Source organism: Clupea harengus, chromosome 21 (genome assembly GCF_900700415.2).
Source record: "Clupea harengus chromosome 21, Ch_v2.0.2, whole genome shotgun sequence".
In the NCBI taxonomy this organism is placed as follows: Eukaryota; Metazoa; Chordata; class Actinopteri; order Clupeiformes; family Clupeidae; genus Clupea; species Clupea harengus.
Window position 1 is genome coordinate 19,241,136 of NC_045172.1, and position 16,364 is coordinate 19,257,499.

The following is a 16,364-nucleotide window of genomic DNA, read 5'->3' on the forward strand; positions in this document are numbered from 1 at the left end:
TGCTGTTAGATCTATCCATATCGAGCAAAAATGTCCTAAGCCTATCATCATTATCAATATAAATTTATCATGATCCCATTTCGAGATTCATTCGCCCTATTTTGAGTCCTGCATGTCGGCTGTTTTCATGTAAGCCCTATCCAGGACTGTTATATATTATCATGCCTATCTTGGCAAGTGCAGCATGCTGATAATAGAAAAAGATTAACTCAACTCAAGTACATTTACACAGCTGCTATTCACAAAGCATGACACAATGCACAATATGAAGTGCATGTCCATTGGCACAGTCAACAACCGACTTAGTGCCACGTTATCACTGTATATTGGCCAAACAAATTAAGCACTCCAATTTCCAACATCTAAATCAGGGCAAGATTCTGTGCAGTTTCTGAAAGCCCAACAGCGTCATGCATGTAGTTGTGATTAGGGGTCGTTTTAAAAACCAAACGGAGGCTTACAGGGTGAAGACTCACCGTCAAGCTTCTGTCCCTCCAGCAGGGCCTCGGATGCAGACTGGAAGTTGTTAAGGTGGTACTCAGCAATTCTGAAAAGACACAAGGAAGTGCACATGTAATGGTAGCCAGTTTCAATCCCTGCACTGCAAATATTAGGCCTTCAAAAACAAGAAAAAAAAAGTAATAAAATAGGGGATATATTACTTAAAATAAGCAAAATGATCTGCCAACAGAACAGGAAATTGACTTACCAAGATTTAAAAAAAAAAATAACCCAAATATATCTTAAAACTAGTGTTGCCAGACTAAACACAAGTACAATTGACTTGATTCTGACTTTGACAAAGCAGTTTTGTACTTGTCAGTGGTGATCAAACTCGTTTCAACATTAACTTGCTCTGAATCAGTAATAAAATCTCATAAGTTATAATACCTTATTAAGATAATTAAGGACTGAAATGCTTGAAGGAAGTGAAATGCTCTAACATAAAAACTGCCTGGTAAGAAGAAAGATCTTGTCAGACAAAAAACAAGCATATACTGCCTTGATTTAAGATATTTCATCTTTCAATGCTTGCAGTCTGATACATTAAGAGACGTGTTAGCGGCAGATGTTAAGACCCATGTGTTTTAGCCTCCTTGCTAGCATGCCTACCTCCCATGTCCGAGGTTGTGAGTTTGAGTCTGTTGCGGGACTGTGCTTTTCCACACAACACAGGTTTAATTGGTGCTGTGACTTTGATTGGGAGTGAGGTTTAGGGGAGTGAGTGTAACGCTAGCCAACGGGTACAGTGCTGTGCAGTTAGTAAACCTCACTCCCTGACACATAGCAGCAGACTTTAGGAGGGGTCTAGCCCTAACCTGACTCGAACCAATGGGCTTTGCCCCCTCAGTTGTATTTTCTGCCAACCCAGTTTAAGTTTTATGTGTAGCTTATAGAAAAATAGCAAAAACTTAAATATTGGACGAGATACATACAGTCATAGAGAATGAAACACCTTCTTTGAGGTTTTCCCCCATGAAATATTTGAAGCTTGTTATCTGATCCAGGCTCTTAGCCCATTGCACACAGCATTCAAACATGGTTCTGAAAAATAGTGGTCATTTCAGAACCATAGACTTTGTTGATTTATTTATTAGATTTAACATCACTGCATGCAATGTGATTTCAAAAAATGTAAACATTCACACTAAAGCTATTTGGTTTGCTAAATAGGTAGTTTAACTTTTGCCATCTTGTTACATAGCTTGTTTGCTTAGCCAAAAAGCAGTTTAGAAATAAGGATGGATATCAGAAACGTGGCTTTGTAAGAAAAAACAAAACACATAAAGACACCAGCTGTGGCCAGTAGCCCCTGCAACAGCAATTATATCGCCGAACCCGAACTTAATCTGTTAGCTTCACCAGCCGCAGAAGATGTTACCCCAGCGGTAAGCAAGGTCAGAATAGAGCCCACAGGGACCCCTAAAAAAAAACTCTTTGTTTTTACTTCATGACACTGACACACTGTTGGCTATTATTTTGTTGATTTCAACAGTCACCTCTCAGTGGTTAGATTCGTTCATACATTTTGCATCTTGTACACCTACGTTCCGATTGCTCAGATTCCCTAAATCGTGCAAGGACACTCAGATAAATAAAGGTAATATTTGCTTTTGGATAAGTAACCTTTGTGTTGTTGTTATTTAGCCTTTCAGAGGCTATTGCATGGTTAAATCTATTTAATTAATTAAACCTACCACTAGACTAATTTTAGGTAGTGACCTGGCAATCTGCTCCAAAGATATCCATTTCATAGTATGGCTATGACGCACAATCACATGGAAACGATAAGGTAGGGAATTGTTTGCATCTAGTCAAAATGCCTTTAAATTGCCACTCGCAGGATGACAAAAAGTGCCGAAATAGGCATAGCAGGATGACAACCTACTCCTTTACTATAAAAAGATTTCCCCCCTCGTCATTTTTAACTGCCCCATCAATCACTAGACCCTGGCGACGGGCCTGGTTGGCAACATGAATGTTTTGCAATGATCATATAAAACGTTCCACCCACCCGGTTCTCAGAAAGGCGAGGGCTAGACCTGGCTGAAGCTGCTGGGCTGTTTTGGCATCATCTGCTGCACCTGCAGAAAGACAATAACAAACAGTGACACAGTCGGTTACAACTGAGATAACCCAGTTTCACCATTTATCTATGCATGCAGTTGGTGGTTTGGTTTTGTATCAGACCACATTCATGGCTGGAGTGAAGAAGTGTGGTGACCAATAGGTGGTCCCTATTGCATAAAAGGCCCTAAAGTGAACACTAAGAAGATCTGACAGTGGCAGCAAACTATTTCAAAATGAACTGTGCAAATAAGGATGCCCCAGCTGTAAGACAAACCATACACTTTTACAAAGACTCTCCTAGAAGGTTTCAAAGGCTGTTTCTCATACACGGGTATTTCTAATACATGCACACAAGTTTCATCTAAAACCCATAAAGCCAAAGGATATGTTTGTCTAGATGAGGGAAAGGCAATAACAGTTACCAAGTCAGAATGGAAGTTGGAGACAGCTTTTTCCAACATCCATTAATAACAGTTAAGTGTATATGTGGTTGTAAATAGTATATCAAACATTACTTACGACTATAATTTTTAAGCAGAATGTGGGCGTAAGCTCGTTGACAGAGCCATTCAGCATTATTAGACGATTCCTCCAAAGCCCCGTTGAGTTCCTGAAGAGAGAGAGGATGCCAGTTGGCTAGTGACTTTTAGCTAGCTCACTAAATCTGAGTCAATATGTGATGTGTATAGCTTGCCAACGTTATAGCGTTATGCTAACAATCAGTTAACTAGCTAACTGACACGGTTAGTTCATTACAATTAACCAACAATCTGACTAAACCATCAACTTAGGTACGGTTACATGTTACTTAGCTGGCTGGCTAAAAGCTAACTAGCTCGCTACAGCTTGTTGCTATTTGACAAGAACCAGTTAGCTCTGTGATAAGGCTAGCTATCTATCCTAGATAGCTAGCTTAAAACGTCAGTTACCTAGCCAGCATTTAACGTTAGTTTGCGAGCAAGAAGACTATTCAAGCTAGCAAGTTTGCTTGTATTGTTACACAGATCATGTCATATTCTGCACTGGCTAACAGTTTATCTGGCTCCTAAATAAGACGTGGAAGCGTTAAACAGACATCGCAAGAGTATCTCTGCCTACATATAATGAACAAAGATTAAAAAAGGTTGTCGTTTTCTGCTGGACATTCAGCTAGCCTACTAGCCAGCAGTTAACGGTGGTGGTTTGTTTACCTCCAGAGCTTTCTGTGGATCCTCGTTTATGAAAGTATCAGGAAAACTCCTGCAATGACAAATCACAGAACATTAAATAATGAACAAGGAGAGGGATCCCGTTTTCGTTAAAATGTCTAGACAAAGTGGCGTCCTACCTCTCGTTTGCCATTATTGAGCGACTGTTTCTTCCACCTGACGTCTAGAAAGTTCTAGATAAGGGAAATATGATGAAGCGTCCGGGTTGTCGTTTCAGCTAGCTGGGGATGGAACTTTCGTTTCCAACATAGCTAACCTACTGGAAACGGCAGGAGTCAACAGTGACAGCAAGCAAAAGGCTTGAGGTTCAGTAGCCTACCACCTAGTGAATGGGAGGCTTGAGTGTTCTGACGACAGTGAACGCTGAATGTAAGCTACCGAAAAGCGACAGAATGACACATGACTAGGCCAGACAAGTAAACATTTGTTATTTACTGACTCCACATCTTAAAAACTCTGATTTTGTGGATTCAAAAGAATACACGTTAATATAGGTCTATTCTTTTTGGCATTTTACAGCCAAGTGTCTTGTCAAATTCATAAATTTCTAGCACAGAGATTACTGGACTGGAAGAGGTTAGGGCATAAGCAAACAACCGGTATCATTGGAGGTCAACCAACTTTGCAACTACGCACATTTTTGCAACTGAGACTTTGTTATGCCTTGTTTATCTTATGCCAGGTCAGCATGTTTCCAAGTAGAGAGCCAAATGCCACTCAAATCAGGTTCTGGCTACCTCTTACTTACTTCTTCTGCATGGCACAAGTCATAAAATAATGGTTTGTGTTAGGTAATCTCATCTCTATTGATGAATTACATCTGTCCTGTCCTAGATTCCAAGCTTCACTCAGGCATTGGCATGTGGTGACATAACAGGAGTGGTTAATAAGTTTCTCAGGCATGCCTGGCTTACAAGTTTATGTTTATTGCTTTTCTTGAAATTGTGCTGCAGATGCAAAGTTTATTTAGGTACTCAAAGTTACTGAATGTACTCACAGAGGATGTGGTTCGTTATGGAATATTTCCAGTGGCTTGCAGATGTATTCAACATCCCTTGAAGATCATCACCATTTTCACAATTTCAAAAAATACTTACACATCATTTCCCAATCGGTATTTTTGATTGAAACATTTAAACTTTAAGTCAAGTCAAGTTTATTTATGTAGCACATTTCATATGGCATACATAGACACAATTTGCTTTGAGTGTATTTATATTATATAGTATATTTCTAAAGGCAAAACCAATTATTAGTCTGCTAATGTTAAAAAATAAATACATTTAAAAACTGAAATACGAGTTACATTCAGTTTTCAGATCCCTGTGCTTTCGAGATCCAGAGTAAGGAAGATGACAAATTATTCACAAATGATACAGAGGTACTACTTATTTGACCACAGTTGACCATAATTAGGCACTACCTATGAGCGCTTAAAGTAGAGCTCCTTCTGGATCTAAAAATCGCTCTGTCTAAGGGTCGTCAGCCAGGTTGTTGAATAACAGACGGAATGAAGACTAAAGAGACATGGTTATTTAAATGCTTCAGTGAGGAAAATACTACATGGAAATATTCAAGTGGTTTGATGTCCTATTGAGCACCATTGGATCCATATGAATAAAGTGGAAGTTGCATCACCCTGATGCTTTGTAGAAAAGCCTGTCCCCTAAACCAAGCATCAAAGGGAGATATTAACGGTGACAGAGGCTAGCACTGTCCACATATCATATCACCCCGAAAAATCTGTGTCGGAAAGTTCATGACACCAAAACACAGCTTTTTGGCCATATGTGGCATAAATCTATCAGTGCTGTCAGTGCCTCACCATCCCAATCATGAAATATGGCAGTTGAAACCTTATGCTGTGGAGATATTTCTCGGAAAACTGGAATTGAAGGGAGGATGAATGAAAATAAAATCTACACAATATCACAAGAAAACCAGTTGCAGCCTGTTGTAAAACTGAAGCTTGAGAGATGGATTACCTGCCAGTTGGACAGTTACCCTAAGCACAAAGCTAAAGCAACACTGGAGTGGCTCAAAAACAGTGGACATTCTAGAATGACTCAATCAAAGCTCTGATCAAAATTCTATGACAATCTGTGGCGCCACGGTCCAGGATCGCCATCCCATCATCTTAGATGTTCTACATGAATTCCGCCAAAACGAATGGGGAGAAATACAGCGGAACAATGTGCAAAGTACTTAAGGCTGTTATTGCAGCAAAAGGGGTTCTCCACCAAGTATTAATGTAGAGGTTGAATACTTATGCAAGCAGAATTTGTTTTAGTTGTTAATTCATTTTTTTTTATTTTAGTAGACAAATTACTTATTTAGCCTTTAGAAATATACTACACAGCATCCATGCTCACAATGACAATATATGGGAAAATATATCTTTTGTAAATAGAAACTGGTGATGACTTTCAGGGGGGTTGAATACTTTTGCGAGCCAATGTGTATGACTTTCTACAGGCTGAAATAGAGAATGCACAGGTAAACACAGCCACCCTAGAAAGAACATAAGAGATGTAGGTGCCCATGCTACGAAAGAAAGCAGCTTCTTTGTCCCTTTTACATCTAACGGTATACAGTCTTTTCTACAAGACATGCAGTTCAAGTAATGACCAAGAATCATTGAAAATGTATGTTTTTTGTTCGTAAGAGGTCACATTTAATGTCACTGAATATGGCACATTTGTGAAAATGTAAATTTTATTTCATAAATACAAATAGAAGGCATACATGTCATCAATGTATCTAATTCTACTCAATAAAATGTATGAAACTTCAGATAATATACCAGTATAAAACAAAGCTTCTGTTATTTGGATTGTACAATATATTTGTCATTTTAGTTTCTACAATGATTTTGTGGACAACATCACACATACTCAAAGAGCATAGGAAAAATACAACGCAATAGGCTGTTTTCATGAGGGCAGGAATGTAAATGAATGGCCTTTGCACACCAAATGATTTCCGTGTACTTGTGAAGAGGTCAGCATGAATATAATGGAAATAAATGAATAGGATAAAAATCACACATCATTTATGACATAAATACAAAGCATAGGGTGCAGGACAGTGAGGCATGTTATTTTTGCATAGGTCACAAGAGATGACAGACTTTAGGCAATAAATACAGAAATTCCAATGAGGCACCGAGAAGGCATTATGTGCCACCCCTAGTGCATGCTGGGATCAAGCACTTCCTGGTGGCATGCTATTACACTGTCAACTGGAAAGCACATCCAGATAGGGCCATCAATGTACTAGTACAAAGTAAGGTTCGCAAACTACCAGTTTTGCATGATGTTAGTATGACGATTCCAAGGCTGCAAAACGCTCTTGCTTTATTTCAGAGCTTTGTCTCCCTGAGGGGAAAGTTTAAAAAATTAAACAGAAACAAAACCATACAAAAAAAATATCATTTTTGTAAATATTGTTTGTTAGACAAACAACTGTTGTACCAAGACTGACACAAGGCACCAGCAACATGTAATCATTCAGGACCTTTGGTGTGACCCTTTTCACATAGTGCAGTACTAATGAAACCATCCTATCCAGTCGCTCCTGTGAATCATCCGTGAGCAACATTCTGGCCTATCTGGAAAACATTCCACAGAATGTCCTTCTGTTCTTTTACACATGCATTCCTTTGTCTGTTTCACAGACGGGTGGTCCATTGTGTTATAGAACTTTTTTTTTTTATATATATATATTTGGTCTAATCTGTGTCAGGTTTCTATAGCGATTGAATGATTATGGCTTTATCCACTGTTATTACACAAGGCTGCTCAGCTCTATGGCTTGTTTTTTCCCTTCCTGCATTCACTGCATTCAACAGTTACCATGGAACAAAAATGTTATTTCTTGCATTGGAGGCACAGTGTAATTATAAAGTCACCAAAATGTATCTTTGGGGAAAGCTGACAGTATTTTCAATGTTAGGCCACCTGTGTGTGGTTAAGAGTACTTTACACTACAAGACAACTGTGGTTTGTTCAAGGATTCAAGATATTAGGCATGACACAATTGCATTATTATAAAGGCAGAAAGTACAGAGTACATTTGGAGAAACATTCCAGTGCATGTTATTTTCTTAGGAAAATATAAAAACGAAAATAGAGACACAGAACAAAAGATTTTTTTCACAAAGCCCCATGTTCCGTGAGCTTCTCTGGTCCATTAAACCAACAGTATTCCCTGGATTTCATTTTCAAAGAAGGATTTGCTTCTTTCTGGCCTTCAGTCTTCAGCAGCTCAGATATTGGAGTTGAAGCCCACCCAGGAATCATTGATGATCATGATGCTGAGCGGCTCCATCTTCATTTTCAGCTGGTTTTCAAAGTCCTCCCCTCCCTCCGTCTCCTGGGGGGCATCAAAGGTCATCTCCGTGGCTAACGGACCTCCTTGGTCTTCCCTGTTCTCGTAGTCATCAGACAAAAGGTTCTTCTCTGGGTCTGTTGCTGTGACAACCGAGTGAATGACAGTGCCTGAAGGTTGGGAGACCAACTGTTGCCCGGCAGCACCAACAAGCGTTAAGGTTGTTGTGGCGGGGCCTAGTGACGTGGCTGGTGTGCCGTCGGGCATTACTTGGACGGGGGTTTCTGTTTGGAGCAAGTCTGCCGATTGCTCCCCTCCCATGCTCTCCAGCATGAGTGTCAGCTGCTCGCTGGACGGCACCTGCTGCATAAGGAGCTGCGGTGCGCCAATTAGCGTCCCGTTGGCGTCTATGGAGGGCGTGACGGGGACGAGCTGCAGCGTGACGATCTGAGTTGTAGGGTGCTCTGTCTGGGTGCCTGGCAGGGATTGGGCCTGGGTCTGGGTCTGTATCAGGGTTCCCTGCTCGGGGACGCTGTTGTCCTGCTTCTGGCGGAGGCTCCCCAGGAGCTGTGCCGTGCGGAAAACAGAACCATGGCGACCGGGCTGCAGTGACCGCACGTTCTGCAGGGTCTGCAGCATTTCCGCAGAGACGATGGGCAGGTGCTGCTGCTGGATGAGACCTAGGGCCCGGCCCTTCTTGTTAGCGCCGGTTCCGCTCTCTGGTTTGTGAGCCCGCTGCCCTCCGTTCATGGCCCTGCGACGAGTCGCAGGGGCCTTAGCCCCTCTGGCGGATGGCTTTGTGGCAGGACTGGACAGTCTTGAAGAAGTAATAACAGTGGATTTCTTAACAGACTCCGGGTCGCTTGAGGGTTCCTCATCATCCACATCGTCTTCAGAATCACCACTAACACCTTCGTCAACATCGTCGTCGTCATCATCATCATCATCATCATGATCAACCTCATGCTGCATGTCATTGTCGTCTCCTCCTCCTTCTTCTCCTCCTCCTCCTCCTCCTCCTCCTCTATCGCCATCATCGTCTGCGATGTACACCATGTCTTTAGGCAGCTCAGCAAACTGGTAGACCAGCCTCTGGCCCTCCACTTTATTCAGTATCCCACGCTGGTAGTAGTATCTGCAAAAACAAGCAACAGATATCGGTATAGGGTTTCTCCAACATAGATTTCTGGAACACCAAAGCGGAGAGGGTTGCACCTGCTATGAGTACATTTGACTGATACTTATCTGTTAGTTTGTTGCTGCTACACTTCACTACTAACCCTTATTAAGGCAATGCTAAATCTATCCTCCCTTTCTAAACTTAAATGATTATTGTACCAGAGAACTTGAGATTTAACACTGATAACATCATCCTATGTGACGTACCTCAGGGCCCTGCCCATTGTTTCATAGTTCATGTCCGGCTTGTTTTTGTGCTTTCCCCAGAGCTGGGACACTGCTTTGGAGTCCACCAGTTTAAAGATGCCCTTCTCCCTGTTGGTCCACTTTATGTACCTTGGACAGGCATTCCTGTCCTGCAGTAAAGCCATTAAGAACTCCCAGAGGTACAATGTATTTCCTGCGGCAACAAAGAAAGCAATTCCATTAAACAAAAGCAAGCTGGTGTGATATGTGTGATGTCACTGTATTTGTGGTTCTCTCTTATTACACATTATTGGCCAACAGAGAAAAGAAAGCTATATACCTCTGCCATCTTTGCTTTTCTTTATGTTAATATCTGGTATGGGGGAGCCCGTTCTCTGGCGCTTTGGTTTTCTTCCTGTTGAAACAGGAATCACAATATTTATCCACTTAGTGTTTAGTTTGCTTTTAATGAATTTACAGTTTGTCACAGTGGGTCTTGAACAGTGGGTCTTGTTCGGGGCACCTTTTTTGGTCTTTGGCTGCTGAGTGACCGTTTCGACCTCAACGTCCCGCTGAAGCTGAAGTTGCCACTGTGGTTGCCCCTGGAGACCGTCTGACAGGAGGGACACATGGTTAAGTGGAGTGGCGAAGACATCGCTTAGGAAAACGTGTGCTGCAGAGAAATCGCAAAGGCTCGTGGGCATGCAAGACATACAGGGTTATGCTCTTCAACACATTTAGCCATGACAGGTTTATGGTAACAGTGAAAAGATGTTTTCGTTTCTTGTTATAGGTGACCAATCATGTCAGTCCAGATAGAATTTCAGATAAAGTAGAGATAGAGTTCAGCGGTTCATTTATTTCAAAATAAATAAACACTCAAAGGGGGTGGTCTACTCTTCACGAGTAGATGATGACTAGCATGCATTCATATAATTAATCCAAAAAGGATGGTAGATTTAGAAGGGTGATGATTTTTGTTCCGTTTTTCTTTCCCCCCAGGGGGAGACGGCCCTAAACAATCCAGACTGTGACTCACAGAGGTGTTTCTCATCCAGGGTGAGGCTGAGTGAGGAAGGGGAGTCCATGTTGAGCAAGGCTTCAGCAGCTTCTATGGTCTCCATAGTGTCTTCCTCCCCACTCTGAAAAGCGTCCACTGCAGCAAGAAAACAACGAGGCGAACTCTTAGTAAAGAACATAAAAAGGCGTGTTTCAGCCTTTCCTACAGTTAATTTTAAATCCAAAGGGCAAGTTTATCTAGGCACGCAAAGTCAGACGTGGGCGAACAGCACTTTACACAAGAGATTTAAAAAATAAATGCTTGACAGAGAAGTTACACATTGTATTCCATAACCTGCATCCAAACTTGTTCACCCACATGCCACCATCTGAAGTCACTCCGTGTGTGGTTCATATCTAAGCGCTCTATAATCTGACTTAATAGGTTACACCGCTGGTGCCCTCAGATGTAAACAGTTAGCCAGTTGATGCAACAAGGGCAGGTAAGTTACACAAAGTACACATTTTCGTCAAAAATATGCGCAGTGCTTGATTGCAGTGGGCACAGAGGCGAAATAAACTACATTCTCTGTCGAAGTATGGGTCAAACGCCGGAATTTTAACAACTTCGATGGCTGCTATGACGCATCGACACCCTACTGGCTACGCGCTAGCACAGCTAACCTGTTAGCATTAGAGTCTGTTTGTCACCAGGCCTGAAACTTACTTCCGAAGAACGGGGGGACCTCAAAGCAGTGCAGTTTTATATGAAGTTTGGACGGAAACGACAGATTCCTTGTCAAGTGAAGGATGTTGGAAATCTAGTCACGACGTTTCGAGTTGGTCCAGCTGGCTCCCGACTGACGTCAATATTATGTTCTATCTCACTTCCCTGGTCCATGTGCGAAGGGAGAGGGGTGGGGTCTATACTGTTCTAGCACACAAACTTCCACAAAGGGGAATGTATCCCAACGGCTGTTTGCACAGGTGAGGCCCTTGGCGAAGACAGCCATTATTAAAAGCCGAGAATTTGTTGCAAACAAATATTTACACCTCTGCAACACCCTTTGTTCCCCTTTGACATAACCAACAATAGTTACCTTTAAAACATGGTTGTTCCTGTCACTATCAAATTACAGCATGAAATAGTTTAATTTTTTTATTTACTCCAATGCAGAAATAAATGACAGGCACACCTAAGGATTGAGGCCTTGGCTGAGGTATATTTGTACGAAGAGACAGCCTTGTGGCCAGTAAGGTTTGGCTATAAGAGATGGGATCATTGAGCTTGTCTACAACAACTATAAACTAGTCTTTTAGGCTATTTGTCTGAAAACAAGTATTTAGTTTTTCTGAAAACGACCCTTTAAAGCATGTAGGCTCTGCCCTTGAGGCTTGCTGTCCGAGCACACACATTTGCATCTTTGCATCCTTTAGCCCAGTGAGTTTGATGCTTCTACTTTTCAATTTACAACCAAAAAGAGATGGTCATATGGCTCAAGAAACTGAAAGGTGGGCATGGTTGTTCATAACCTTTTCCACCCAATCACTGCATTATTGTTGTGTAAGCCTGAAGGCAGATCAGAATTGTTGAGTCTGCATTCAGTAGGCTATATCAAGTTGCAATACAGCTTTAAAAAATAAAATCAACAAGCGTTGGACAAGACAACAGACACCTTAGGTGGAACCTATTAAAAAAATCGAGAACCAGAACATGGCATCAACCTCCAGGTGTTTTCTCATTGTCACACACAAATACAATACAGTCAAATGCACGATAGCACTGCCAAAAGCTAAATAAATTTGAATATCTTCTATTCTATTTCAGACAGGAAGTAACGCTACGCACCTGAGTAGGGAACATCCTCTGTGTCCTGATCGAGAGTTCCCAGGTGAGCATGGGTGAGCTGCTGTTCACACACCAGACCTGAGTAGCCGAGCAGATGGGAGTGTGGCACCTGCTCCACAATCACAGCAGGGAAAGCAGTAGGATCCACAAGCTGCAGACATACACACACACACACACACACACACACACACACACACACACACACACACACACACACACACACACACACACACACACACACACACACACACACACACAGACACAGACACACACACAGACACACACACAGACACACACACACACACACACACACACACACACACACACACACACACACACACACACCACAAACAAGCACATAAACACATACATACTTAATCAGGAGGAAGCCCTATTATAATCAATACCAGCTGTTACCAATCTGTAACTGTTTGGGAAACATATTGCTCATTTGTTGGAGCATGCTAATGTGTTTCAGTGAAAACAAACAAAATTAAAAAGTAGTATACAACATAAGTGTTACATTCAGATCTCTAAGCCTTGCTCCCTGAAAAAGGCCTGACGTTTATATAAATAAGATCGAATTGAATTGAAGTTGTAGGTAGAAAGGCAGTTGGGTAGTTGAAAGCAGATATCTCAGATTCATGCTTACCTGCTGAAAGTGTTCTGTGTTGCCAACCATTTCTCTGTCTAGCTCAGCGTCCTGAGCCAAGGCTGCCATATTGGGGTGGGGGGGTGGGGGGCGCTCAATGTGTCATTGCAGTGGGCCTCTTAGGCATGCAGCATACCTCAACCAGAGTTTCCACACCCTACATCCAAGGCCTCAGGAGCCTGTTGCAATGAGACGCTTCACGAAATCTTCCGCTGGAGCAAAACTGTTTACAATCCATAGATTTTGTTTGTCAAGTATTTCCCTCTCAAAAGTGGAACAGATGATAAGAGGTGGGGAGTGCAGTTAGAACCTGTGAGAACACACACAGAAGACAGCCATTACGCACACACAAACAACAGTCCACCATGGAGCGACTACAGCATTGTGCCCGACTTAGGGTGTTTAAACAGGCAAATGTCTCAAGCACACATCCAATGATAAGCGCTTTGAAATTGCACATCAAGGAGATGTGTCAGGCTTCGCAGAGCATATATACACAGAATGGTTCAGACACGCAAACCAGAATAAAACTGTCAAAAGCCCAGCAGCAACCACTCTTTCTGCCGAGCGATTCTTTTTTACCCCCGCAAACCCCCTCCCCCATCGCTCTTTACCTTATCTCTGTGCTGTGCTTTTCCGCAGGGCTCTGTAAACACTATTTGTTCTCGCCCTCCATTTCTTTTTTGCGCGCTCTCTCTCACACACACACACTCTTTTGCTCTCTTGTTGCTTATCTGGCTCATAGACACAGCACACGAGAAAAGAGGAAGGAAGTCTCTTAGTGACGTCAGAGGGGGGGGGGAAGCGAGTAGGGGGTGCAGCTGTGGTCAGGCAGGCCAGACTCCGGCAAAATGTCAGCTCCTCTTTGACTGAGGTGTGTGTGTGTGTGTGTGTGTGTATGCGTGCGTGTGTGTGTGTGTGTGTTGGGGTGGAGGGGCTTCTGTTTATGGCTGTTTGTGGCGCAAGGAGTACTTGTTGTGAGTCGCAAACGACTGCTTTGCTCCAGGGCTGTGATATAATACAAAACAAGAAATGCCCTTTAGATTCCAACGAAGTTGAGGGTGTGTTTTTTGCTGTCAGTTCTTTTGTCTTCAATGATGTTTTGTAGATCAATCGTAAGACATTTCTTTGGTGTTTGTCATAGCTGAGGTCGAGCACCAGGCTCTCTGTTGTCTGTCTCCTCTTCCAACTTGAAGATTACAGCACATTCCTCTGAGTAAGCCATTCCCATCGTCAGACTGACAAATCACATCAAAATCCTAAAAAGACAGAGCTTACCCAGCAACCATTATGCTAACTGGAGGCCTACCAGCAGAGGTCTCAGTGCATTTTTTCAGTGCTTATCTTATCCCATCCAACCAACAAGAATACATCATCCATAGACATAGGAATTCAATAAGGAATACATAGTCTGTCATACACTTAGGAGTTGTTAATGCTTTCCCTGTTGACCATGGTGAGGTCAGTACGCCTGCTGTATAAATGCCACTCACCTCATCACGAGCATTTACGACGTTTGGGGTACTGCCTGATGAAAATCCTGAGTTACCAATGACTGCTGTTTTGTTTTAGGTTGTACCAGACCATCCAGTTGTCTATTTTTCGTCCTTCTTGCCTTGCTTGTGTTTATGTTGTCAGAAGCAAACTTTCTCGCGGTCTTTTATCTCCTACCTGCTCTCCCCCATTCCTCTCTGGCTCACCACTCCCTCCTGTGGTGTCGGGTTACAGAACGTAAGCATGGTGACCTCACCTTGACAACCAGCCTACTGCTACAGCTCACCTGAGAGCACGCCTATCTGAGCCTGTTTTACAGTGTCGGCACAATTAACCCTTCAGAGTCAGACCTTTCTACATTAGCATTAGGAGCCTTTGATACTGTACCTCTACCACTGATTCAGACTTTGTTTTGATCTAATCTTCTCACGGGTATTTGGTTACCATACTAGTTACAGACAATATTGTCAATAATTGAGACCGTTACGATACAAAATTGTGCTGTACTCCTCCAGTATACTTATGTATTCCAGTGTATTTATGTCGTTAATTATGTCTTTGTGGAAATATTATGTGTAAATCTTCAGTTGAAGGCCAAAAATAAAAGCTCCTTTTGCTATAGCGTAGGCAGGTCTTGTTGACTAGGGAGATTTTTGCTTATTTTTGTCTCTCAGGAAGAGACATATAAACCACCACATACACTGGTGAGTGGCAGCTAATTAAGATGATTCCTCGGCAGTTATACATTTCCATAAAACGTTGTAAAACGGTTATTCTTTGACATCATAGATGAGTGGTGGTCGCCCAGCGTCTATCTGAAGTTCCCCAGCACATATTCACTGAAGAGGAGCTGCTTTTAAACTCCCAGTGTGGTGGTGAGACAGAGAGAAAGAGAGCGAAAGGGAGAGAGAGAGCGAAAGGGAGAAAGAGAGAGAAAGGGAGAGAGAGAGAAGCGCAGGCCCTAGCGAAACTAAGCTCAGTCCCTGGGGTTTACCGGAGTGTCTTACAGCGGCCGTCTGCTGCTGCTGCGACTGCTACAAGCAGTATGTTTACTATAGCCTAAGGAGAAGAGACAAGACACAACTGAAGTAGAAAGATAACTGCTGTCCTATTCACCCACTCAAGACAAACTAATGACAGTGATAAAATCCCATATGATAGAGAGTCTTAGAATGGTGCAAAAATAAGTCTGTGGAAAGACTGCATGGAAATTAGATTGTAAAACGGTCATCTGTATTCAGTCACCTGAAACTATGCTACAAGACCTACACACATATATAAACATGTAATCACCCGCACACCCACACACACACACACACACACACACACACACACCCCCACACACACACACACACACACACACACACACACACACACACACACACACAACCATACATTAAAGTGGTGTGGTCTGAGTGAGGCGCAGACAATAACAGAGCAGAGAAACAAGCCGTTATCACACAGGAAGCACTATCTCTGCAAAGCGTTGTGCTCTGAGCAGATGTAGGTCCCCATAGGACCCCCTCGGAGGTCCCCACCTGGTCACGTGACTTAACGTTAGCTCAACACTGAGCGTTAACCCCCTAACCCCAACCCTGGCAGTTTACACAATCACGTTTAGTCGTCTAGCTGTCGCCTTTATCCAAATCCCACTTGCGGTGTTGTACAAATATACAGTTTTGTTCAGCATATGTGTTCCCTGGGCATCCAGCCATGACTGTATTTTTTTTCACCCTGCTCTACCAGTTGAGCAACAGGATCACAGTCCAGTTTGGCAAGTAGATGGGTACTCAGCTATCAATATCCTGCCAGACAGACTGGGCCATTCTTGTTGCTTGTTCTCTAATAAATGTGTCTGTGGCCATTGAGTTTGTGTATTGGCTTTAACAGTTGCCTT

General features: G+C 42.6%; 2 protein-coding genes across 10 annotated transcripts in view; both read right to left on the reverse strand.

Annotated features, from left to right (window-relative positions):
• sugt1 (SGT1 homolog, MIS12 kinetochore complex assembly cochaperone) overlaps positions 1-4,167 on the reverse strand; it is a 28,387-nt gene extending 24,220 nt beyond the window's left edge. The window contains exons 1-5 of one of the 2 annotated variants that reach the window (XM_031558900.2): positions 3,899-4,167; positions 3,762-3,810; positions 3,091-3,181; positions 2,516-2,585; positions 462-547 (exon numbers count right to left, since the gene is read on the reverse strand). In XM_031558900.2, the coding sequence (XP_031414760.1) occupies positions 462-547; positions 2,516-2,585; positions 3,091-3,181; positions 3,762-3,810; positions 3,899-3,912 (310 nt within the window). In that variant the 5' untranslated portion in view covers positions 3,913-4,167. The remainder of the gene's footprint in view (positions 1-461; positions 548-2,515; positions 2,586-3,090; positions 3,182-3,761; positions 3,811-3,898) is intronic. The other variant, XM_031558901.2, reaches the window with a different exon arrangement.
• A 2,309-nt stretch (positions 4,168-6,476) lies between these two features.
• Positions 6,477-16,364, reverse strand: part of LOC105911953 (ETS-related transcription factor Elf-1-like) — a 13,760-nt gene continuing 3,872 nt past the window's right edge. Inside the window, exons 1-8 of one of the 8 annotated variants that reach the window (XM_031558892.2) lie at positions 14,467-15,377; positions 12,974-13,283; positions 12,322-12,472; positions 10,513-10,629; positions 9,997-10,146; positions 9,814-9,888; positions 9,495-9,687; positions 6,477-9,243 (exon numbers count right to left, since the gene is read on the reverse strand). In XM_031558892.2, coding sequence (XP_031414752.1) covers positions 8,046-9,243; positions 9,495-9,687; positions 9,814-9,888; positions 9,997-10,146; positions 10,513-10,629; positions 12,322-12,472; positions 12,974-13,042 — 1,953 coding nt within the window. In that variant the 5' untranslated portion in view covers positions 13,043-13,283; positions 14,467-15,377 and the 3' untranslated portion in view covers positions 6,477-8,045. The other 7 variants (XM_031558893.2, XM_012840861.3, XM_031558891.2 and 4 more) reach the window with 7 other exon arrangements.